A 25305-nucleotide genomic window follows, 5' to 3' on the forward strand; every position below is an offset into this window, starting at 1 on the left:
TCTTTTAGCAAATTCCATTGGCAATTACTTCACAGCAGATCCAGAACATAACCTTTTCTCTCCAACTACCTCCTAAGAGAGATTACTGAAAAAGCTCCCACTGTTCTCAGCTGCTACCATTCCTTACTGTGTAGTCCAGTGAGTGGAGGATGCTTCTGAGAAGTCTCTGATGCTTCACACCTTGTTCTGAGGGGAAGTGAAACTATTTACAAGGTCTACAAGGTCCCAGACAGTCTGCTTAGCTTTTTCTTTTTTTTCTTAATTTTTATTGGAGGACAGATGCTTCATAATGCTATGTTAGCTTCTGCAGTACAGTACAGTGCACCAGTTACACATACACACACAGTCACTCTTTTTAAGACTCTTTTCCCATATAGGCCATTGCAGAGCATAGAGTAGACTTCCCAGTGCTATACTTTGGGTCCATATTAGTTATCTATTCTGTATATAGTAGTGTGTATATGTCAACCCCAATCTCCCAGCTTCTCCCTCCCTGCCTTCTCTCACTCATAACCATAAGTTTTGTTTCTACACTTGTAACTCTATCTCTGTTTTGTAAATAAGTTCATTTGTACCTTTTTTTTTAGATCCCACATATAAGCAATAGTATATGATTATTTGTCCATCTCTGTCTGACTTAATTTCACTCAGTATGACAATCTCTAGGTCCCTTACCTGCCTCCTGAGAAACCTACATGCAGGACAAGAAGCAATAGTTAGAACTGGACATGGAACAATGGACTGGCTCCAAATTGGGAAAGGAGTACATCAAGGATGTATATTGTCACCCAGGTTATTTAACTTCTATGCAGAGTACATCATACAAAACGCCAGGCTGGATGAATCACAAGCTGGAATCAAGATTGCAGGGAGACATAACAACCTCGGATATGAAGATGATACCACTTTACTGGCAGAAAGAGGCTCTTGATGGAAGGTGAAAACAGAAGAGTGAAAAAGCTGGCTTAAAACTCAACATTAAAAAACTAAGATCACGGCATCCGGTCCTATCACTTCATGGCAAATAGCTGGGGAAAATGTGGAAATAGCATTATATTTCATTTTCTTGGGCTCCAAAATCAATGTGGATGGTGACTGCAACTGAGAAATTAAAAGATACTTGTTACTTGGAAGAATAGCTATGACAAAGCTAGACAGTGTATTAAAAAGCAGAGATATTGCTTTGTTGACAAAGCTTCATATAGTTAAAGGTATGGTTTTTCCAGTAGTCACATATGGATATGAGAGTTAGACCATAAAGAAGGCTGAGTGCCGAAGAACTGATGCTTTCAAACTATAATGCTGGAGAAGACTCTTGAGAATCCCTTGGACTGCAAGGAGATCCAGCCAGTCAATCCTAAAGGAAATCGATCCTGAATATTCATTGGAAGGACTGATGCTAAAGCTGAAGCTCCAATAGTTTAGCTCCCTGATGTGAAGAGCTGACTTACTGAAAAAAAACCCTGATGCTGGGAAAAATTGAGGGCAAGAGGAGAAGTGGGGGACAGAAAATGAGATGGTTGGATGGCAGCACTGACTAAATAGACATGAGTTTGAACAAACTTAGGGAGACAGTGATGGACAGACAAGCCTGCTACTGCTGCTGCTAAGTCACTTCAGTCGTGTCCGACTCTGTGCAACCCCATAGATGGCAGCCCACCAGGCTCCCCCATCCCTGGGATTCTCCAGGCAAGAACACTGGAGTGGGTTGCCATTTCCTTCTCCAATGTGTGAAAGTGAAAAGTGAAAGTGAAGTCGCTCAGTCATGTCCGACTCTTAGCGACCCGATGGACTGCAGCCTACCAGGCTCCTCCGTCCATGGGATTTTCCAGGCAAGAGTACTGGAGTGGGGGCCAAAGAGAAGCCTGGCATCCTGCAATTCATGGGTCGCAAAGAGTCGGACACAACTAAGCAACTGAACAACAGCGGCAACCATTTTGCTATTCCGTTCCTTTTCATGACTAGTTGTCATCCGTGATGCCATCGCCTACAAATCTCCCTTTGCTCATTCTGCTCCACCCACAATGACTGTTCTGCCTTTTGTTTTGAATGTTAGAGGTACATCTTGACTTAGGGTCTTTGAACTTACTATTTTGTCTGAGCCCTCTCTCTTTATCCCTCCCTCAGTCTTTTTCACATCTTTATGTGAAACATTTCTTGTCCTCTATTAATATTTAAAATTGAAATTCTACCCCAATCCTAATTAATCTGTTTACCACATCATTATTTTTATAGGACTTATTATAGTCTAATATACTACATGTTATACTATCTATTATGGTTCTCCCTGTATAATTAATCACAGAATATAGCTTCAGAAGGGCATTGCCAGAATCCTGTTAATGCTGCATCTCCAATGCTGAGAAATTTATCATTAATTTGTATTAAACACAAACAGGTAATCAGGAAACAGCTGAGGAGGAGCTGGATAATAATGATGTTAAGGAGTTTGTATTATTAGGGAGGGAAATGGAAATTACAGATAAGAATCATCAAATGACTTAAAATATATTTTTAAAGGGAAAAATTATATTAATTTTGCATAAGTCTAAAAGGAATCTGTTATCATTAACAAAAGGAGCATTTGGCCCTAAACTCTATTCCCCTGTGCTCTTGATTCTTTTTCCCCAAAACAGTGTTTCCGTATATGAGACATCAGAAGCCACTTTGCTATATGGTTTTTCAGCATCTCATAAAGGTAGAGCTAGGTCCTTCTCACACTAATTCCTAAAATTAAAAAAAATCATTTGAGAAGCTCAAGCTAATTCAGATCAGTGCAGAAAAAAAATGTTTGCTTTACTATATATAAGGTCTCTAAATCCCTGTCCACCACAACTTCTCTCTCTCTCTTTTTTCAACTACTTAATTTTCATACTGATCTGCTAACTAGTTGTTCAGAAACAGTACAAGCATTTATTAGGATTATGATTATTATAACTTTTTTCTTCAACATTAGCGAAAACCTTTGCTTTACACATACATTCTCCTGGGAAACTTTAAATCTTGGTGCATAAATTCACAAGGAGATAAAACCAGTCAATCCAAAAGGAAATCAATCCTGAGGATTCATTAGAAGGGCTGATGATGAAGCTGAAGCTCCAATACTTTGGCCACCTTATGCAAAGAGCTGACTCATTAGAAAAGACCCTGATGCTGGGAAAGATTGAGGGCAGGAGGAGAAGGGGACGACAGAGGACAGAGGATGAGATGGTTGGATGGCATCACTGACTCAATGGACATGAGGGTGAACAAGCTCCCAGAGATGGTGAAGGACTGGGAAGCCTTGCATGCTGCAGTCCATGGGGTTGCAAAGAATCAGACATGACTGAGCAACTGAACAACACCAACATGAACAAAACAAAACAAAACAAAAAAACAGTAAATGAGAATACTGTACAATCATACAATCAATGCGAGTTCCGTTACTTAGGTACTTTGGTCAATTCCTTGTAAGACAGAAAAAGCAAAGAAGTCTCATAGAATTGCTGTTAATAAGGGAAAAAAAGCATCATTACTTATTATAGATAGCTTACTCTCTACTCATATTACAGCAGAAATTCAAAATCCAATAATCTGGTCACATTACTTTATTTTGCAATGAAGTCAATCCATCATTAACCATCATTCAGAGTAAGATTTTACTTTTCAGAAATGACATCAAACTCTAGAACACAAAAGCAATTTAAAAAGGAGAAAGATAAAAATTCTGAAGTGACTTAAGAAGCTTTCTGGAAATTATACTGTATTTCTGAATTCTATTTATAATTTTTTGCTATAACATCTAGAAATGGGATATGCCCAGAGTTACTAAAATAATTATGTCATACATAAAAGTGTTAACTCTCAGATACTGAAATCATAGTTTTATTTTACTGAGTAGCAAACTAAACAACATGCATATTCCTTTTATATTTATGTCAATACAGGGAGAATGAAAACATTTCTTTTAAAGAAGAATTAAAAATGAGCACTGTTGCAGTCCTGTGTTTAAAAGAATCCACGTTTTTCTCTCTTTCTTTGTTGGAGATCCATACAGTTAGATTTATAAATGTTCCCCACTGCTGAATTAAATACTCACAGTTATTCTTTCATCTTTATCATCCAGTGGAGAGCCGTCTTTCTTCCATGAAATGGTGGGTTCGGGATGGCCTCGTGGGGGCTGGCATTCCATCACGGCAGGCTCTCCCACGGCCACCATGACATCGGAAGGGTTTTGTCTGAAGTCATCCCGTAGTACTGTAGAACAAGATTAAATCATTACAGTCAATGGTGATATATACAGCCCTTATCTCTGAACTTCACAAAGGAGATATTTATTACAGTAAACGACTACTAACAGCTATCTCAATACATCTTGGAAAATCTATATCTACTTACAGATGTATGCAGTTTAATAATGATATCTGACCTTACACACACAATGGGGATAATTTGATATTCTTCATAGGCCAGTGGGCAAGTGTTTTCTGCTGCCTAGTGCCCTGACAGCATCTGGCTTATCTCTTACTTGCATTTCTTCTCTGCCTACTGCCCACATTTTCTCATCCATGTACTAATGAATATAATTGAACCCTCCTTTTACTTACATGACACATTGGGGTGATGCTTTCTATTATTAAATGAATACATATACATGCAAGCAAAAATATTAAAGTAAAATATACTTCCAACATGGATCTGATTGAGGTATTTTAAAGATATTGCAAACTAGTGTATTAGAGTATCTAATCACTACAATTTAAATATGCCCATTATAAATACTTTAGACATATTTGCAAAATTATTAAATTCAAAATACTGTGTGTTTTTCCATTATCACTGAGTAAGTGAGGGGCAAATGTTAAAAGGCAGCAGTGATGACACCAGCATTGCTACCAACAATGTCATTTTGGAGTTCCGTACTTTTAAGTTTTTGTGGATTTGGTAGGGGGTACGTATTAATAATAGAAGAAAACAACAAAAGCAGAAAGACTAGAGACCTCTTCAGGAAAACTGGAAACATCAAGGGGGCATTCCACCCAAAGATGGGCACAATAAAGGATACAAATGGCAGAGACCTAGTAGATGCTGAAGGGGTTAAGAAGAGATGGAAAGAACACATGGGAGACATATATAAAAAAGATCTTAATGAACTGGATTACCATGGTGGTGCAGTTAGTCACCCAGAGCCAGACATTCTGGAGTGAGAAGTCAAGTGAGCCTTAAGAAGCACTGCTGTTAATAAAGCTAGTGAATGTGATCGAATTCCAGCAGAACTATTCAAATCCCTAAAGGATGATGCCATCAAGGTTTTGCATTCATTATGTCAGCAAATCTGGAAGAAACAGCAGTGGCCACAGGAGTAGAAAAGGTCAATCCTCATCCCAGTTCTCAAGAAGGGTAGTATCAAAGAATGTGCTAACCATCGGACAATCACTCATCTACCCTGCTAGTTAAGAGCACGCTTAAAATCTTGCATGCTAGGCTTCAGCATTATGAGAACCAAGAACTTACAGATGTCCAACCTGGGTGTAGAAAAGGAAGAGGAACTAGAGATCAAATTGCCAACATTTGTTGGATTATAGAGAAAGCAAGGGGAATTCAGAAAAACATCTATCTCTGTTTCATCGACTATGCTAAAGCCTTTGACTGTGTGGATCATGACAAACTACCCTTAGAGAGATGGGAATACCTGTCTTCTGAGAAAGCTGTCTGCAGGGCAAGAAGCAACAGTTAGAACCCTGTATGGAACAACTGATTGGCCCAAGATTGAGAAAGGAGTATGATAGGGCTGTCTGTTGTCACCCTGTTTGTTTAACCAATACGCTGAGCACATCATGAGAAATGCTGGGTTGGATGCGTTACAAGTTGGAATCAAGATAGGCAGGAGAAATATCAACAACCTCAGATATGTGAATTATACCACTCTAATGGCAGAAAGCAAAGAGGAATTAAAGAGCCTAAACTAAAGGAACTAAAGATGAGAGTAAAGGAGGAGAGTGAAAGAGCAAGCTTAAGACTAAATATTAAAAAAGAAACTAAGATTATGGCATCCAGCCCCATTACTGCATGGCAAATAGAAGGGGAAAAGGTGGAAGTAGTGACAAATTTCCTCTTCTTGAGCTCCAAAATAACTGTGGACGGTGACTACAGCCATGAAATCAGAAGACAATTGCTTCTTGGCAGGAAAGTGATGACAAACGTAGACAGTGTGTTGAAAAGCAGAGACATTACTCTGCCGACAAAGGTCTGTATAATCAAGGCTATGGTCTTCTCAGTGGTCAAGAACGGTTGTGAGAGTTGGACTGTAAAGAAGCCAGGACACCAAAGCATTGATGCCTTCAAACTGTGGTGCTGGAAAAGACTCCTGAAAGTCCCCTGGACAGCAAGGAGATCAAACCAGTCAATCTTAAGGGAGATCAACCCTGAATATTCACTGGAAGGACTGATGCTGAAGCTGAAGTTCCCGTATTTTGGTTATCTGATGTGAACAGATGACTCATTGGAAAAGTCCCTGATGCTGGGGAAGACTGAGGGCAGAAGGAGAAAAGAGAGCATCAGAGGATGAGATGGCTGGAAGGCACCTCCAATGCAATGGACATGAACTTGGGCAAACTTCAGGACACGATGAGGGACAGGGAGGCCTGGCGTCCTGCAGTCCATGGGGTCACAAAGAGCTGGACATGACTGGGTGACGAAGCAACAACAACAAAATATTAGTTTATTTAATTCTCAAACCTGCTCAGAATGAGAGATATTATCAACATCATTTATATTACTAAACATATTTTTCAGAAGAGGAAACTGTTCATACTATAAGCTCAAATGGACACTAATATAATACTAACAAACTCGGAAACAGCATTATTCAGTTTGTGATTATTGGAATAAAATGTGGAAATCAGACATGTATTTGAAAAAGAGTTAATAAAGTATAACTGTCCTGATTATCTTGTTAACATCAAGAAATCATAATTTTTGGCATTAGTCTGAAATCACAGCTCTGCTGCTTACAGAGTAGGTAAACTCAAACACATTACTTACTACTTTGTTTCCGTGTTTACAAAGCAGGCATGCAGATGCACACTTCAATGATAAGTCCAAAAATGTCAGCTACCTTTCTCCCATTTTCCCCCAATGTATAATAAAAGGTGACTAATTTTAGTAGTTTAACCTGATACTCAAAATGTTCATTGGTATGTTAAGTACATAGATTTGAAATGATAAATATTATTTATCTTTAAAAATCTATTGAGTTAAATATCTGATACTACAACTCTGTACTGGAATGAATGTCTTTCCATTTCAATGGCATTTTAAAATATTTTCATGGATGAAGTACAACAATGAAAAAAAAAACCTATGATTTCAAAAGTCACCATTAAATTTTGGTTTCAAACCCACAAATAAGCTTAGAGGCTTACAAAATCCTAATACTTTATTCTTGTCATTCTCTGCTTTTCCCTCCTTGATGCCAGCTAACTGTGTGCATATATCTGAGTAAGCCATAATATCCACTCAAACAAAACCATTTTTTTCATCTATCTATTAAGAAAACCTGGGCACAACAGAACAATATTAACACTTGGAAATACCACTTAAGGAGGAGACTTGTCTCTCCATCTTTGGAAAGAAGAGTAAAAGGAAATATGATCACACCACACTGCTGTAAGTCTAACTTCAGTAGATACAATATTTAATTGTAATAAAATGTCTATTATATAGAGACAAAGATAAACCATGTTGAACTGAAACTTGCAGCTCCTGTTAGCACATAAATGAACAGAGTACAAAGACTTCTACCATCTATGAACTTATGTTACTATTATGAGTTAAGAATATGCCACAAATAAAATGTAAGGTTTATAAAAAAAGCAAATGAATTGACCTTAACAAATAGCATGTGCTTTTGCTGGATCACATTATTAATCTAAGATAAGACTTCTGAAAAAATTTAAAACTCTTGATACATGCAAAAGTAACATAATTTTCAAATAAAAATAAATAATTTGTACAACTTTTCTGCTTGGTGAGCTAAAACCCAATTTAGTAACACTATATTTTATTTACAAATTGAGATCATATCTCAAATAAACCAATGAATAATAAAATGTCTTTCAAAAATATCAAAGGTCTAAGTCAGATAAATCAAGGATTTTTTTTCCATTTACTATGTTTTTTGGGTTTTTACAGTATATAATGAAAAGCTAACAAAATGTAATCCATTAAAGATTGTTGCTTAGATAATGCTCATGTAATTATTTTTGCAGCTGTAAAACATAAAACTCCAGCATTGCCAATGGCTACAGCCAACATTGCATAAAGTGATGAAATTAAGTTTTTTTCTCTCTTCTATAAAAGCAGCTTTTCTTCTTACTTGTCCTGAACATTTCCTTTTGGGGGAAAAAAAAGAAAGTATGTGTCACATTATAAAATTATATGAACTTTTAGTTAAATTATCCAATTTTCTTAATTCATGTGTGTATTTAAGTGATTAAAATAAAAACTGAATTCAAGTGATTGGCAATGTCTTGGCAGAAAAATCAATCATATCCATGAGTAAAATCACAAATAGATATTTCTTAAAAAATCTCCTTTTCTTTAACTTCTCTATTGATTGAAGTGTATATTTTCAAATGTTTTTTGACTTGAGTAGTATGAAATTTTAAAATATGGGACTAACTTTTGAAAACAAGATTTAATATCAATTTAAATATTAAAAGAGAGTAAATAGCATATATAATAGATTCAAGTATATGTCACTTAAAAACTGTTAAATCCCAGTTCCGTCTAATTATTATATGTCTTCCATATTTATCTAATTGTTTTATGTTTACAGGTTGGTACATGTCATTTGGCTCAACTCCTTTTCATTTTTCTTCATTCTGTTAAATTGGGGAAAAAAAAAAAAACATAAGCTTCACCGAATCTTTGTCTCTCAGGAAACTTTTTGGTTTAAAAAGAATGACCAGTTAAAAGTTTATTCTTTAAAACAAAACATATAATCATTTTTCTTTTTGAAAAGCCATACATCAATTGTAATGCAGTTCTCAGATTAACTGAATATGTTTTCAGAAAAAGGTTCTAAAATTCAGTGGTGACTTGGCAACCTATTTGGCTAATATTGAAAAGACACGTGGCAAAGTGAAAAAATAAGTTAAACAGAAACTTTAAGTATTATGGAGATTTTAATATTTGCAACACACACATTGTGGGAAATCTTGGAACTGAATGAAGCATAAAATTACAGAAAGGGCAGTGGTCTTTGATAACATGTAATTCATCCCACAATTAGAGGCAACTGAGTCCCAGCTTTGTCACTAGCCTGTGTTATTTGTCAGGAAGAGACCAAAAGAGAACATTTGCATCCTGATTTTCAAGGCAGTTCTCTTTTTAAAATGTTTTACTTGTCACCATTTTACTGTAAAATGCAATTTTCCTGTCTAATCTATTTGCAGCAAATCCACTTCATTATTACAGAAGGTTTGATTTACCAGTGATTGTACATCAGTGCACTGCAGTCTCATGACTACCCGATTTTGTTGAGGCTCAAATGCTCCTAAAATTGATTTTGTTTCCTAATCATGTGGTGAACAGCTGTGAACTATAATACTCTGGTTACGTGAATTTCAGAATCTTGGTGTAGTGAAAGTGAAGCCGCTCAGTCGTGTCCGACTCTTCGCGACCCCATGAACTGCAGCCAACCAGGCTCCTCCGTCCATGGGATTTTCCAGGCAAGAGTACTGGAGTGGGGTGCCATTGCCTTCTCCTGGTGTAGGTTAGGGGACTAAGAGATGTGGAATGCGAACTTCTTCTTTTAGAAATTAATCATCTAAGTCTCCTCAGGAGGAGAGAAGCTCATCACATAAATAATAATAATGATAATGTTAGCAGTATAATAATAATGTTAGCAACGAATGACATTTATTGGACACTTACTATATAAGGAACCATGGCAGGTATCCACTCATTTAATCCTCATACCAAAGCTATCAAAAAGTGACTTTATTAGTTTCATTTTACGAATAAGGAACTTGTAAAGATAGGAGCAGAGTCTATCAAGGACACTTTTCGATCAACTTGATTACATCTAGTCTTAATGGCACGTGCACAATTCTAAATACATAGCTATAATGAATACTTCAGCCTCTTCCCTTCAGAACAGAAGCTGCATGAGAAATATCCTTCTTGACACTTAAACAAATGGCTACCTCTGAACATATTCTGTATTTTCGTATTTTCTCAGACTTTTCCACGTGTGGAAGAGGCCAATGCATATTTTCAGTGGCATACTGAGAATTAGAAATCATTCAGAAGACATGTGTCACACTTTTACTACATATGTCATGCTTTTATTCTTCTATTTCAACAACAAAATGATTGAAAAAGCTGCACAATAATATGCATTTTAATTAAATATGGACATTTTAATTAGAAGTGAGTGTCTTGGGAAAAGCAGAGGAAGATAATATGCAGTCCTGGGATTTTGTCTTTCTATTTAAAAAGACTACTGTGTCAGTGAAATGAAGCCTCACAGCAAATAGGAGTAAGCTGTTGACAGGGGAAAGAAAAAAAAAAATGAATGAAACCCTTAAAAATAGGGCATAGTTGAGGAGAAAGTAAAGGAGGAAGTATATTCCCAAAGAGGACAACTTCAAGCATGCTCAGAGACAGGCTGCCTGGGTTACAATGTACCACTTCAACTGCTTTCAAAATCACTAATTGCTTATCTTGTCTTTAACTGGCAGAGACTATATTACCCCTTTGACACTTTCAGTTCTCTATCTAAATGCCTAGTTAACTCAAGTAAATGGAACTTAATTTTAAAATAACTATCATTCCCATTTTAACACATTTGTACTGAGCACATACTTTGTGCTTGGCATCTGTGCCAAGCTTTTATGAAAACTGGCATAGGCTTTGTATTTTTCTTGTGGTGCAGTTTACATAAATGGGGAAGTAGGTCAAGAAACAACATTAATCTTAACCTTGTCAGGAAACAGTTAAGATTATACATCATACAATAAGATTGTATGGTCATCATACAGTAAGATTTACTGCAGGTTACTTTGTACTCAGATATATCCTTTAGGATCCAGCTATGGAAGTGTATCAACAATGCTTTTATAACTATTTGCATTCTTATTTTTTAAGCTCACAACATTACCCAGAAGAACAAAGTGTTATCTGGGGTACAAAAGTTTTCAGAACGCCTTAACATTTCTCAAAATAAAATCATAATTCCAAACTTATAAAACTTATAAACTTATAAGTTATAAAACTTACAACACTTACTCTATATTCCAAACTTATAAAAGCATTTCAACAAAGGGATGAATGTACAGAAAGATATTTTAACCAATTGAAAAAACTAAAATGATAACATATAAAATAATCTTTCCTGAAGTATTATCTTTATAGCATCATATTCTAAAGCTAAGGCATTTGATTTTTAAAGTCATGCATGCACACATCAATTCTGTATAAAGTTATGATTTAGTCATGATTGTTTCTAAAAGGGTGCACATTTACTTTTTAAAATTTGAATATATACTTATGAATGCTCTTCAATAATTACATCATCTCCCACTTGTGATATTTATAGCATGCAACTTTATTTTGAAACCTTAAATTATGCTTTGCTTAAGATCCTGGAAGAAAATATGCTGTTTAAAGCACTTATTTTCTCAACTCCTGAAGCTTTTAAAGATTCACAAACCTCTTATGCTCTACCATAAGAAAGCAGTACTTAAATAAAAAAGTATACATTCTGAAAAAGTAACATAGTAAAGATGGCAGAGACATTACTTTGCCAACAAAGGTCCGTCTAGTCAAGGCTATGGTTTTTCCAGTGGCCATGTATAGATGTGAGAGTTGGACTGTGAAGAAAGCTGAGTGCCGAAGAATTGATGCTTTTGAACTGTGGTGTTGGAGAAGACTCTTGAGGGTCCCTTGGACTGCAAGGAGATCCAACCAGTCCATCCTAAATGAGATCAGTCCTGGGTGTTCATTGGAAGGACTGATGGCTGAAGCTGAAACTCATTCTTTGGCCACCTCATGTGAAGAGTTGACTCATTGGAAAAGACTCTGATGCTGGGAGGGATTGGGGGCAGGAGGAGAAGGGGATGACAGAGGAGATGGCTGGATGGCATCACTGACTCGATGGACATGGGTTTGAGTAAACTCTGGGAGTTGGTGATGGACAGGGAGGCCTGGCATGCTGCGATTCAAGGGGTCGCAAAGAGTCAGACATGACTGAGCGACTGAACTGGACTGAACTGAAGGACGGATTTCAAGTATCACTCAGTCTTAACTAGCAGTGAATACAGAGCCCTGCAAATAGAGAAGTTAATACCAAAATGAAAGTAATTAATAGTAATATATTATTTTTTGCTTTGTTCTTTAAAAAGAATTATTGGAATATAATTTCTTTACAATATTGTGTTAATTTCTACTCTACAGCAAAGTGAATCACCTATATGTATGTGTATACATGTATATCCCCTCCTTTTTGGACTTCCTGCCCATTTAGGTCACCACAGAACACTGAGTTGGGTTCCCTGGGCTATTCAGCAGGTTCTCATATGTTATCTATTTTATACACAGTATCAATAGTGTATATATGTCTATACCAATGGTTTTTGTTTTAAACAACACAGAATGGAGCAACAGGCTTAAACACAACTGTATGCCTCTGTGCCCTGCTGGGTGGCAGCAATGGGGACAAGCCATCCTTGCTCTTTTAATGACTAGAATTCCAGGATGGGTCCAAGCTGAAACTACATTCCCATTCTGCAGAAGCATGGGCAGCAAAATGGTGACACTTTCTAGGAAAAGTCCTCATGGCTCGTTGCAGTCATTGCTTTCTGGTTTCATTATTCAACTTCAGGACTCACGTGTGGTTCAAGATGCACCCTAGAGTTTATTACACTGGCAACAAGTCATCAAGACAGAGAGGAGGGAAGTTTGGCATACTCAACTCACATCACATACTCGACTTACATTAAACCCATGATGCATTCCAGGGAAAGGTGTATGTGGCTCAATAAGTATCAACACTTAAACAGTTAATATTCAACAGACTTGCTATCTGGGAGATCATTTAAAAAATGAACTGCCAGAGTTAGGTTACTAAAATCATATGTTCTCACTTAAAGTTGTCAGTAGCTTACTAGATGTTTGAATTTTACACACTTTCAACTATAATCTAAATGGATTTATTAATGAAAAATGCAGCATTTGTAAAACACCATTTGTAGATAGTGCTTATTTAGGAGTCAAAAAAACAGAAGTCAGGGATTTCAGAGTAACCACATGTATCCCGCTACTAGCCCACAATTTTAATAGATATATTCACAATGGCTCAGTTATTTCCTCACAAAACAGAGAATTTTACACCCTATTTTATTAGGGTTATTACAAAGACTAATTATTTAGTGTTTATACAGGACTTGCCATTTATATAGTGCATTACATCTGCAAAGAAGTATTACTATTACTCACTATGTAAGGAATTGCCAAATTTCTCAGCTGCTGGTACAAGTGGAAAGGAGGACAAAGAATGCCATTGATGAGGGTTTCTAAGTGCCAGAGCAAAGTCATATTCAGGAGTAGCCTGGCAGGGTTAAAAAAACACAGACAGAATGAGGCTATCTGAGGTATGGGACCCTGATTGGGGCAAGAGAGACATGTGTTCTTTCTCTCATAAAATCCAACTTTCTGCTTAGCATCCTGCACTGTGATAGTCCTTGATCAAAGGAATATACTTATCTGTTTACTGTCTGGCTTTTTGTATTTAACTGTCAACTCCATGAAAACAAGAAGTTTGTTTTTATCAATCTACGTTACCAGTGCCTAAAACAATGCCCAAGACGTAGCAAGCATTCAGAACATAAATGTTGACCATACACCTTCTGAAGCTAAGCATCTGAAAGAGCGCTAACATTAGGAGAAGTCCTACGTTCATAGTGACCAAGGTATCAGGGAGAGACAGACAACAGTCAACTAAACCCACACACAGATACACAACTATAAAAGTGATACATGCCGTGAAGGAAAAGAACAGCACTGCTGTGTGAGAAACTAATAAGGGAGATAATTTAAACAACAGTTAAACTGAAGCCTGAAAAATGAGTAGAACTTATCCTAGAGAAGTGAACTGCAGGCAGGGGAAATAATCTAGGTTGAAGAAAGAGTCTTTAAAAAACTCATACTCTGCTTAGTGGGACAGGTTGACGGTACACCACGACATTGGTAGGGGAAGGGGGTACCAGATTTACTACCCACAGCATTTCTGATAAAGGTTCAGCTTTTACTTCCAATCCCATGGAAAGCCACTTCAGTGGTTTTTAAGCAGGCTGGAATTATCATACTTAAATATTCATTTTAGTGGCTCTGACAATGAAAGGAAGAGGGAAATAAGAACTGAAGTGGACAGACCAATTGTAGTAATTAAGGGAAAAAATGAGGATGGTTTTACACAACTACAATGACACAGAATAAGTGCAAAAGGAAAATGAGATATGTGCTAGAAGTAAAAAACAAAATAGCTTCTTGAATGACTAAAGTTGAAAGAAAGATGCCAAAAATGATACCCAGGTTAATGTTTCGAGGAACTGAACATGCTATTTTATTTGTTTTTCTTTTTTTTTGAACATGCTATTTTAAAGTATATGATACATAACCGTATACCATTTAAGGTATATATTACAATATATGTGTGTGCTTAGATGCTCAGTCATGTCTGACTCTTTGTGACCCCAGGGACTGTAGTCTACCAAGCTCCTCTGTCTGTGGAATTCTCTAGGTAAGGATACTGGAGTGGGTTTCCATTTCCTACCCAAGGGCATCTTCTCAACCCAGGGATTGAAGCCGCGTTTCCTGCATGGACAGGTGGATTCTGTACCACTGTGCCACCTAGGAAATCCTCACATGTATATATACATGTGCATATATGTATTTTATATATATACACATGTACTATATATCTTAAAATATATATAAAACTAGATAATTTAAGAGATTAATAAGAATATTTCTTTATAGATTAAAAAATAATATGGTTTTAAATTCCACCCCTTAGTATTTAAGGCAGGACTCAATTTTACCTGTTTAAACCTTTATGCCACCATATTCCAAATCTCAATTGGTAACTCATATCTCTCCATCAATTAATCTATATTATAATTATTCAGTTCAGTTCAGTTCAGTCGCTCAGTTGTGTCGACTCTTTGCGACCCCATGAACCAGAGCACACCAGGCCTCCCTGTCCATAACCAACGCCCGGAGTCTACCCAAATCCAAGTCCATCGAGTCGGTGATGCCATCCAACCATCTCATCCTGTGTCATCCCCATCTCCTCCTGCCCTCAATCTTTCCCAGCATCAGGGTCTTTTCAAATGAGTCAGCTCTTTGCATCAGGTGGCCAAAGTACTGGAGTTTCAGCTTCAGCATCAGTCCTTCCAATGAACACCCAGGACTGATCTCATTTAGGATGGACTGGTTGGATCTCCTTGCACACCAAGGGACTCTCAAGAGTTTTCTCCAACACCACAGTTCAAAAGCATCAATTCTTCAGTGCTCAGCTTTCTTCACAGTCCAACTCTCACATCCATACATGACAACTGGAAAAATCATAGCCTTGACTAGACGGACCTTTGTTGGCAAAGTAATGTCTCTGCTTTTTAATATGCTATCTAGGTTGGTCATAACTTTCCTTCCAAGAAGTAAGCATCATTTAATTTCACGGCTGCAATCACCATCTGCAGTGATTTTGGAGCCCAGAAAAATAAAGTCAGCCACTGTTTCCACTGTTACCCCATCTATCTGCCATGAAGTGATGGGACCGGATGCCATGATCTTAATTTTCTGAATATTGAGCTTTAAGCCAACTTTTTCACTCTCCTATTTCACTTTCATCAAGAGGCTCTTTAGTTATTCTTCACTTTCTGCCATAAGGGTGGTGTCATCTGCATATCTGAGGTTATTGACATTTCTCCCGGCAATCTTGATTCCAGCTTGTGCTTCCTCCAGCCCAGCGTTTCTCATGATGTACTCTGCATATAAGTTAAATAAGCAGGGTGACAATATACAGTCTTGATGTGTATGTTTTCCTATTTGGAACCAGTCTGTTGTTCCATGTCAAGTTCGAACTGTTGCTTCCTGACCTGCATACAGGTTTCTCAAGAGGCAGGTCAGGTGCTCTGCTATTCCCATCTCTTTCAGAATTTTCCACCGTTTATTGTGATCCACACAGTCAAAGGCTTTGGCATAGTCAATAAAGCAGAAATAGATGTTTTTCTGGAACTCTCTTGCTTTTTTGATGTATTAGGATGACAAATTTTAATTTAGTTTGCTGCATATAATTTTAAACTGAAAATATGAGAAAAGCTTCTACTTTGATTTTATACATGTATATTCATATATGTGACCATATATGAGTGAGGTATATGATATATATGATCATTAACTTTTGTTTTGACCTCCATACTTTGCAGCAAATTAGTAAAAACTCACTTAGTCATTTTGTTCAGAAAAGAAAACAACTCAAAACATTAGGGCATGTCTCAGGACTGCCATCAGGTAAGCTTAATTTACTATTTAAATATAAGATAATCAACAACATAATAAATATTATTACCTAATTATAATAATCAGAATATTCCCATTTGTCAGACGTTTACAAAATCCTTAATGCAGGATAAAATACGCTGGAAAAATTCTGAATCATGAAATTATTAAGGATATGTGATTCACTCATCTAGTCATTCATTCAATAAAATACTAAGCATTGCACTGAGAGGTGGTGGCTAATAAGATAAGACGTTGTTGATCTTTGCTTTCAAGGCACTTGGGTTTTTTCTCTTCTTTTTTCTTTTTTTGGTCACAGAGTGCCTTGTTCAACCAAAACTTTACAGAAGAGTTTCATGTGCAAAACAGATAAACGGGATACTGTTTCATTCCTCCAACAGGGGCTGTCCTGCCAAGAAATTCAGTTCTAGTGGTAAACTGACATACGAGAGGGTAAGTACATTTCCCCTGCTCCTATAGCTATATTATCTGTAGCTAGTTAAGTGATAACCCTGGATTCATGTTTAGACCTGGATTCTGTGGGATACAAGAGCCTGCACATGCAGGAGACCCAGTTTCAGGCCCTGGGTTGGGAAGATTCCCTGGAAAAGGAAATGGCATCTCACTCCAGGATTCTCTCCAGCCTGGGAAATCCCATGGACAGAGGAGCCTGGCCAGCTACAGTCCAAGAAGTTGCAATGGAGTCAGATACAACTTAGTGACTAAACAATAACTATTAGCCTTCTAGGAGATGGATACTCAGATCTGAATTTCTCTCCTCAGCAGTTTATAAAAGAACTCCACATTTGTGCCATTTCAAACACTGTCATTTAGAACTGGAATGTGGAGGAGTTTTCATTCATTGCACTTAAGAGAATGCCTAAAATAGGCCTATGAGCTTCTAAAGCCGTAAGTTTATAAACTGTAAGTACAACCTCCCCCACTTCCACTGTTACCCTCAACTGCATACAAGGACCGGAAGTCAGTCACTAACAGGACTCAAGGTTGTACAAATGAACAACTGGACGTAGTAGGACTAGATCTTGAAACAATTACTTTCAGAGCTTGCTTTCATAAAGTCATTTTTTAAGTGCCTTGGAAAGACCAGAATGTTTTCTAACTGAAATATTTGCTGGGGAAAAAAAAAGGTGATTGTAAAAAACAAAACAAAAATTCACGTGTTTCTTTACCCCCTCAAACTCAAGGTGCCAGAGCTAAACAGAAGAGCTAAAAGCAGTTTTCAGATTTTATGGGGAGTCTACTGGTAACAGTCTCAGGGGAGCAAAATCCTCACAGTTTAAAATGATCTCATTAAAACCTCTCCAGTAATCAGAAAGAGCCAGAGAAACAGCTATTGGATTTAAAAACAAAAACAAAATGAAAAAAAAAAAAAAAAGCAAGCAAACTATTCTCACTAATGTATCTTAGTGCAGCATAATTAAATTGCCTATTATAACATCCTCCCCCCAACTCCAAATGAAGGGAATATTTAAGTGACAGGAAAAAACTAAGTCTAAATAGCACACACACAGACATATCCACTAAACAAAGAAGTCTTTAATTGGTGACAATCTGCCCTAAATCACTGTTACCATTTCCCAACATAATCAGTTTCAGATCTGTTAATTCCTCATATCTTCCCCTATCTCAGGCTGTCTGGGGCTTCAGAATAATAATGCCAAGTACCTAACAGAGCTTTCAATCTCCAAGGAATATAACAAACACGCAATTGTGTAGTTGTGTGAACTGCCTTTTCCTAACAAACTACACAGCCCCTGGGAGAATTCACTCAGCCTTCAGCTCTTTGGCAAAGTTTAAGACCTATTTTCGCATGATAGCTAGAGTCATGCTAACAAGCCCTGCCTTAAGGTACCAGAGATTAAATTAGTAGAAAAGCAAATCATTTTATAATTCTTATTTACCATTGCTATCTTTACCCACAACTTTCAACGTTTTACAGAATATAAAATGCACGCCTCCTCAAGAAGTATCAGATGCCAAAGAAGCAACTATTGAACATGATAAAACAATGCAATAAAAATAAAAGTCACTCTATAAAAAAATCTTCCAGCAGTCATATATGAATGTGAGAGTTGGACTATAAAGAAAGCTGAGTGCTGAAGAATTGAGCTTTTGAACTGTGGTGTTGGAGAAGACTCTTGAGAGTCCCTTGGACTGCAAGGAGATCCAACCAGTCCATTCTAAATGAGATCAGTCCTGAATATTCATTGGAAAGACTGATATTGAAGCTGAAACTCCAACACTTTGGCCACCTGATGCGAAGACCTGAATCATTTGGAAAGACCCTGATGCTGGGAAAGATTGAAGGCAGGAGGAGAAGGGGAAGACAGAGGATGAGATGGTTGGATGGCATCACCAATTCAATGGATATGAGTTTGGAGTAAACTCTGGGCATTGGTGATGGACAGGGAGGCCTGGCGTGCTGCAGTCCATGGGTTTGCAAAGAGTCTGACAAGACTGAGCATTGAACTGAACTGAAAAAAAATTTGAATCGTGAATTACCGCTATTGTGTTTATGTTTCTCTTCACATCAGACAAAGGAAATGAAAACTGCTTACAATGGAGGCTCATTCCCTCTTATAGAGAGCACATTTCCACAGTTCTTAATCTGAACCTCAGGGTAAATCTTTGGTGAGTTTTTGTAAAACACCAGCAATCCACAGTGCAGGGGGCCAGTTTAAATCCTGGGGAGCTATAACTAGCCAGTGAGACAATGATAAGAAACGTGGCCAAAGTTGCATCTCAAGTCAGTTCACAGCAGTTAAAAGAGTCACTCTTTGTGACTCCATGGGTAGCCCACCAGGCTCCTCTGTCCATGGGATTCTCCAGGCAAAAATACTGGAGTGGGTTGCCATTGCCTTCTCCGGGGGATCTTCCCAACCCAGGTCTCCCGCACTGCAGGCAGATTCCTTACCATTTGAGCTACCCTGGAAGCCCACAGCAGTTAAAAGCTGCTGTGTAATTCTTTATTTTTAAGTCCTAACTCTATGATTTCAATTGTATGAAGGCACATTTTACGTGTTGTTCCACTCCACCTAAAAGGCCCAATTTCTTCGTCCTCACAAACCCATTTACTGGGGTCCCTTCCCAATCATTTGGAAGACCATGTATTCTTATGATATCTCAAAACTGATACTTGAAAGTTTAAGTGACGGTAAAATTTAAAATTTCTGGTACATTGTAAACAGTAAATTCAAAATAAAATTTCTGTGTCTTTTTTAAGTGCATCTAATGAACCATATGGGGGCTTCCTGGTAGCTCAGCAGTTGAGTCCACCTGCAAAGCAGGAGACATGGGAGACATGGGTTTGATCCCCAGGTCAGGAGGATCCCCGGGAGGAGGGCATGGCAACCCATTCCGGTATGCTGGTCTGGAAAACCCCATGGATAGAGGAGGCTGCTGGGCTATAGTCCTTGGGGTTGTAAAAGAGATGGACACAACTCAGTTCCGTACCACACATACACACATGACAAACCATAAAGACCACCCTTAATTAATACCTAGCATGACCTATTTAAATAGATATATAAACTCTTTTTTAAGTGGCAAATTTGATATTAATATTATCCATTTTACTCTTTTAACTTGTATTTCCATTCCAGTTCACACCCAACTTTCTCCTCATGCCATATGCTTGAGGATAAAGCTTGAAAGATTTGCTGTTGACTATTGATCAGCCAATCACCATTCTCTGCTTTGAAATTAGGAACCCTGGAACTGGTCTTGTGTTCACCACCCTGGAGGTTTTTATAGCTCTGCAGGTGCACCATAGACAGATTCAGGATGTTCAGATATGTATTATGTTGGCTGAAAAGTTCACTTGGAATTTCCTGTCGTAGCATATTGGAAAAACCTGAACAAACTTATTGGCCAACCCAATATTTCCCTTATAGAAGTGAAAGAAGGGCAAAAATGGAAACCAAGTGCGGGAGAAAGGGGAATCCACAAGCAAGGTTTCAGGTACCTCAGTTTTAGAAATGACATAAAAGGAGAATGAGAATCTGGAAAATGGAAAACCACCATAGCCATACAGCTTTGAAATGTATAGGTATTCTGGTTTGAAGACGACTTGGTCCAAGATGGCTAAGCCCACACACCACAAGTTTAGTTGCCAGCCTTAAAGAACTCATTTCTATTACAATGGGGGCCACTACTGAAAGGCCCAGAATGAACAGAACCTCAAGAATACACATGAATTATCTTCCTTGGACAAAATTTGCTTAAATGTCATTAATTTAAGCTGATGCTAAAATGGTTTATATGCTTAGTTGTAACATTTGAAGATAAAACAATCTAAACCAAATGTCATTCTTATATTCATGAGTTGAATAAATTACCTATGATCTAATAGATCAAAGTACAATTTTAAATGGTCAGTAGTCAAAATGGGAACCAAATAAGCAAAAATCCAGTGTAAGGGGTAAAGAGAGCCAAAGCTTTCTCTGGAGATTACAAGACTTCTGCTTATAATGAGGAACAAATGGTTCTAGGGACCAGGGTAGCTGACCCACTCTTTAAAATATCCTACAACTAACTTAAATAACTATAAAACTATTAGCAACTTCAAGGAGCTCAAATAATTAGAAAGGAACCTCTCAGTTTCTCTGCAATGCTGGCAAGCTTTGGATTAGTTTTATTCTTTAACAGACCCCAGTTGGAACAGCAGCATTTCTTGTAAATTAAATGTATATAAGGTTTTGTTTTTCTACAAGGAGCAGCTGTAACTTCTGCTTTCCTGACTATTTTAAAATCTTTTTATTTTCTATGTGCTGAAAGTTGTTACTATTTTTTTAACCAAGTAGTTTACAACTAGTCAATAAAATCTCTGATCATCATAAAACTCTTGTTTCTATTTTAATTATGTTGATAAAGCTGTTTTCTAAATATTTGCTAGGTTCCTTGAAATATAGGTAGTACAAGTTCTCTCTCAATCAATACTTCTTTAACTAAAAGTTACAGTAAAAACTAAATAAAGAATGACAACTTTGGCTATCAATTTTAATCACGTATCCTTTATCAATTACTAGAAAATATATAAAAATGGACTATTAATAGTGTATAATCTTCTAAATTGAAATTAAAGATAATTCACTTTGACAAAAGAAGGCAAAATCGGTGACATTATAATTTTAAATATTCATAAAAGCTTGATGCCTAAAATCAATATTATAAATTTTTATAGGTAAAAATAAATATTTTTTCACATTGCAAAATTCAGGATTTTTAAAGTAAACTTGATGCTAAGTTAATTTGGTGTTCCTATACCTAAGTATGTGTGTTCAATCTCAAAGAGTTCAACTTCATTAAAAATCTACACAGCCAAAATTCGTATTTATTTTCAAAATAAGAATATTTTCTTTATTAATAACAATGCAAGATTACATTTTCCTCATAAATTATAAAATAAGTTTTTCTACTTCTAAATATGCTTTCTTGACTTTTTTAACAGATATCTTAGGCCAGTATACAAAGAGTCCATTTTAAATCCATGGTTATTTTTAATTGACAATGACATGATTTAATAGAGATGAAGTTCTGAACTTGCAAACATCATAGAGGAATAATGAGGTCTTAATGAGCAAAAAGTTGACTCTCGTAAAGGATTATTTACTATTTTTTTTTAAAACATGGCAAAACATCAAATACTCCTTTGACGTAAATACTAAAAGGCAAGCAAATAATAAAATTTGAAACACCTTTTTGTTCCTACTCTCAATCACATTTCTACTTGCTATTTTATTTGCTTTTGTTTGTTAAACCATTTTCAAATTCACTATTTAAAAAGTGAAGTTTACATGAACAAATAATAATCTGGGATATACACATCAGCTAATGTTCAATATCACTAAACAAATGATGTGGCAGCTTTTCTTATCACACACCTCTTTAATTTTTTCTTTTGTGTTCTCAAGGGAAGAACTAGAGAGAAAAGTTTTTACTTGAATTGTGCATACCAATTTCTTCTTTAACTTCTATAAAATAAAATGTCATGTCCAACATTTCATATATGGAAAAATGAGCTAGGTTTTAACTTTTCTGATTGAAAATATAGAGTTTTTAGAATGACTAACTTTATTGTCTTTACTAATCAAACTATCATCTTTAAACATTTAAATAATAAAAATAACAATATTCTTATTTGCTTAGAAATGCAAGAATCAAAGAAAGGCATTTCAAAGCATCATAACCAGTAAAGAAAAAAAATACAACCAGTAATTATATGATGTTCCAGGATTTTAGGTAATCCTTACATGTTGAAAAAAGTAACTAAATGTAGAAGAAGAAGATGAAATAAGCACCATACAATATGATAAGTGACACAAGAAACATGATTTTACTCCCAAACATGTAAATAACTGACAGCACCTACAAGTATTATTAATTAACACTTGAAAGAAATATATTACCACATTTCTAACAAGGCTAAGAGCTGGCTGAAAGTCAAGATTGGCAATTAAAATAGCCTATCTGTATTGTCAATTGTCAAAGTCGCGTCTGATTCTTTACAACCCCATGTACTATACAGTCCATGGAATTCTCTAGGCCAGTACTGGAGTGGTAGCCTTTCCCTTCTCCAGGGGATCTTCCCAACCCAGGGATCAAACCTAGGTCTCCTGCATTGCAGGCAGATTCTTAACCAGCTGAGCTACAAGGGAAGCCCCTATCTATATTACATGGTCACATAAATTCAGTGTTGGTAGCAAAATAATAAGTAAAAGTAAAAACATAAGAAGAACCAAATTAGTAAAGAAATTTCTTGTATGTTTTAGTTTTTGTACCCTAATGGCTAGAAAATTTATAGCAAGTACATAAGACTTCTCATGCTTTGAAGCTGTTTTCATATTTTAATCCATGAACACTGCCTCCAATTTAAATAGTCTAAGATACGTGATAGTTTATCATCTTTATCATAAAAAAGAAATGTATAACCTATCAATCCAGATCATCACCAAAACTGAAATATTTTTGAAGCAACAGTAAATTTTAGCTAACCATGGTTTCCATATATTCATCATGAAGTGTGATAGTACAAGCCTCCACACTTTACAAAATAATGCTACTCTTTCCTCATCTCCCAATCCCACCTAGTTAATTGCTTTCCTTATTATTTATTGACCTTTTATTCTATATCAGTGAATAAACAAATGAGTTCCTACTGTTGGGAACCATTAAGAAATCTCTCCATCTGTGATGCTGCCGATGTTGAAAGCACTTGTTGAAATCTACTCCAGGGGAACTCCTCAGCCAACTCTCCCTCCCACTTCCTTCAGCTCCTACTGCATTTCATACCTGCAACCCCATTTCCTAACTTTTCACCTTATACCTCAAAGACTGGAAGTCTGCCCATAAGGGAATTTGCAGCCCACATAGATAGTGTGAGTAGTTTAATCAAGTTTGATAGGGTGGAGGTGTAAGAGATACTTATGCACTGAAAGACTTAATTTTAGAAGCTGCAAAAAAATAGAAGCTACCTATATTTTGAATGTGGATTTTCTCCTTTTTTCCCTTCGGAATTCTTTTGTTTTTAATTGAATATATTGACATATAACATGTAAATTTAAGTGTACAACACATTACTTTGATATATTTAATTTATTTTATTATGAATGCCATGGTAGCCATATTTCACGTTATGTAATTATAGTACAATATTGTTGTGTATATTCATTATACTGTGCATTAGATCAACATAGCTTATTTACTTACACAGCATCAATTTTATTCCTCACCTTCATTCCCAGGTAACCAAAACTTTGCTCTCATTTTTACAAACTTGAATTTTCTAGAATTTGCATATACATGATATCACACAGTACCTGTCTTCCTCTTTCTGGCTTGTTTCATTAGCATAATGTGCTCAAGATCTATCCATGTTGCTGGAAATGGATGTGGATTTTCAATAGATAATTGTACTTTATCTTAAAAGCAGAGGAAAAATTCTAATAGATTTTCAACTGACTTCAAAAGAGAAGGATTTAGCGAAATGTTTATCCACTCCACTATTCTTGCCTGGAGAATTCCGTGGACAGAGGAGCCTGATGGGCTAGAGTCCCTGGGATTGCAAAGTTGGACACTACTACTACTTTGAAGTTTTATATTTTGGAGGCATGAGAGAAATAAAAGATAAACAATCTGCTCTATGAACTTTTTTTATATGTTTATTATTTTGAATTAAGGAACGTTTTAATTAAAAGGAACTTAGTGATCTTTTTAGTCCATGTCTGCTTCATTTTATAGACGGGAAACTGATTTGAGCAAGTTTAAGTAATTTGTTTCATGCTATTATAACCCAGCTTCTCTGGTAGCTCAGAGGGTAAAGCATCTGCCTGCAGTGCAGGAGACCTGGGTTCGATCCCTGGGTGGGAAAGATCCCCTGGAGAAGGAAATTGGAATCCACTCCAGTATTCTTGCCTGGAAAAACCCCATGGACGGAGAAGCCTGGTAGGCTACAGTCCATGGGGTCACAGAGTTGGACATGACTGAGGGACTTCACTTTCATTATAACCCAAATAGATTAAGAAAGCCCATCGATTTCCAATTAGATTATAATTTTCTACTGAAAACTAGAATAGAATCTAAAGAAAACAAAAACTTTTAATTTCAAAAAAGTTTTTTTTTTTTTTAATTTGAGATGGGATTTTTAGTATTTCTGAAGTAGTTTTAACTAGAGCTTTAATTGAAGGTCCTTGGAAGCCATAAGATTTGCTCAAAGTGTTTCACCTGGGAGGGGTTGCT

At 36.5% G+C, this 25305-nt stretch overlaps 1 protein-coding gene across 5 annotated transcripts in view; it reads right to left on the reverse strand.

The window, feature by feature from the left end:
• The window catches only part of ROBO1 (roundabout guidance receptor 1), a 441102-nt gene that overhangs the window by 135189 nt on the left and 280608 nt on the right, over positions 1-25305 (reverse strand). For all 5 annotated transcript variants that reach the window (XM_043449143.1, XM_043449142.1, XM_043449146.1 and 2 more), the window contains exon 3: positions 4079-4236. In XM_043449143.1, the coding sequence (XP_043305078.1) occupies positions 4079-4236 (158 nt within the window). The remainder of the gene's footprint in view (positions 1-4078; positions 4237-25305) is intronic.

This window comes from Cervus canadensis, chromosome 27, assembly GCF_019320065.1.
Source record: "Cervus canadensis isolate Bull #8, Minnesota chromosome 27, ASM1932006v1, whole genome shotgun sequence".
Taxonomy (NCBI): Eukaryota; Metazoa; Chordata; class Mammalia; order Artiodactyla; family Cervidae; genus Cervus; species Cervus canadensis.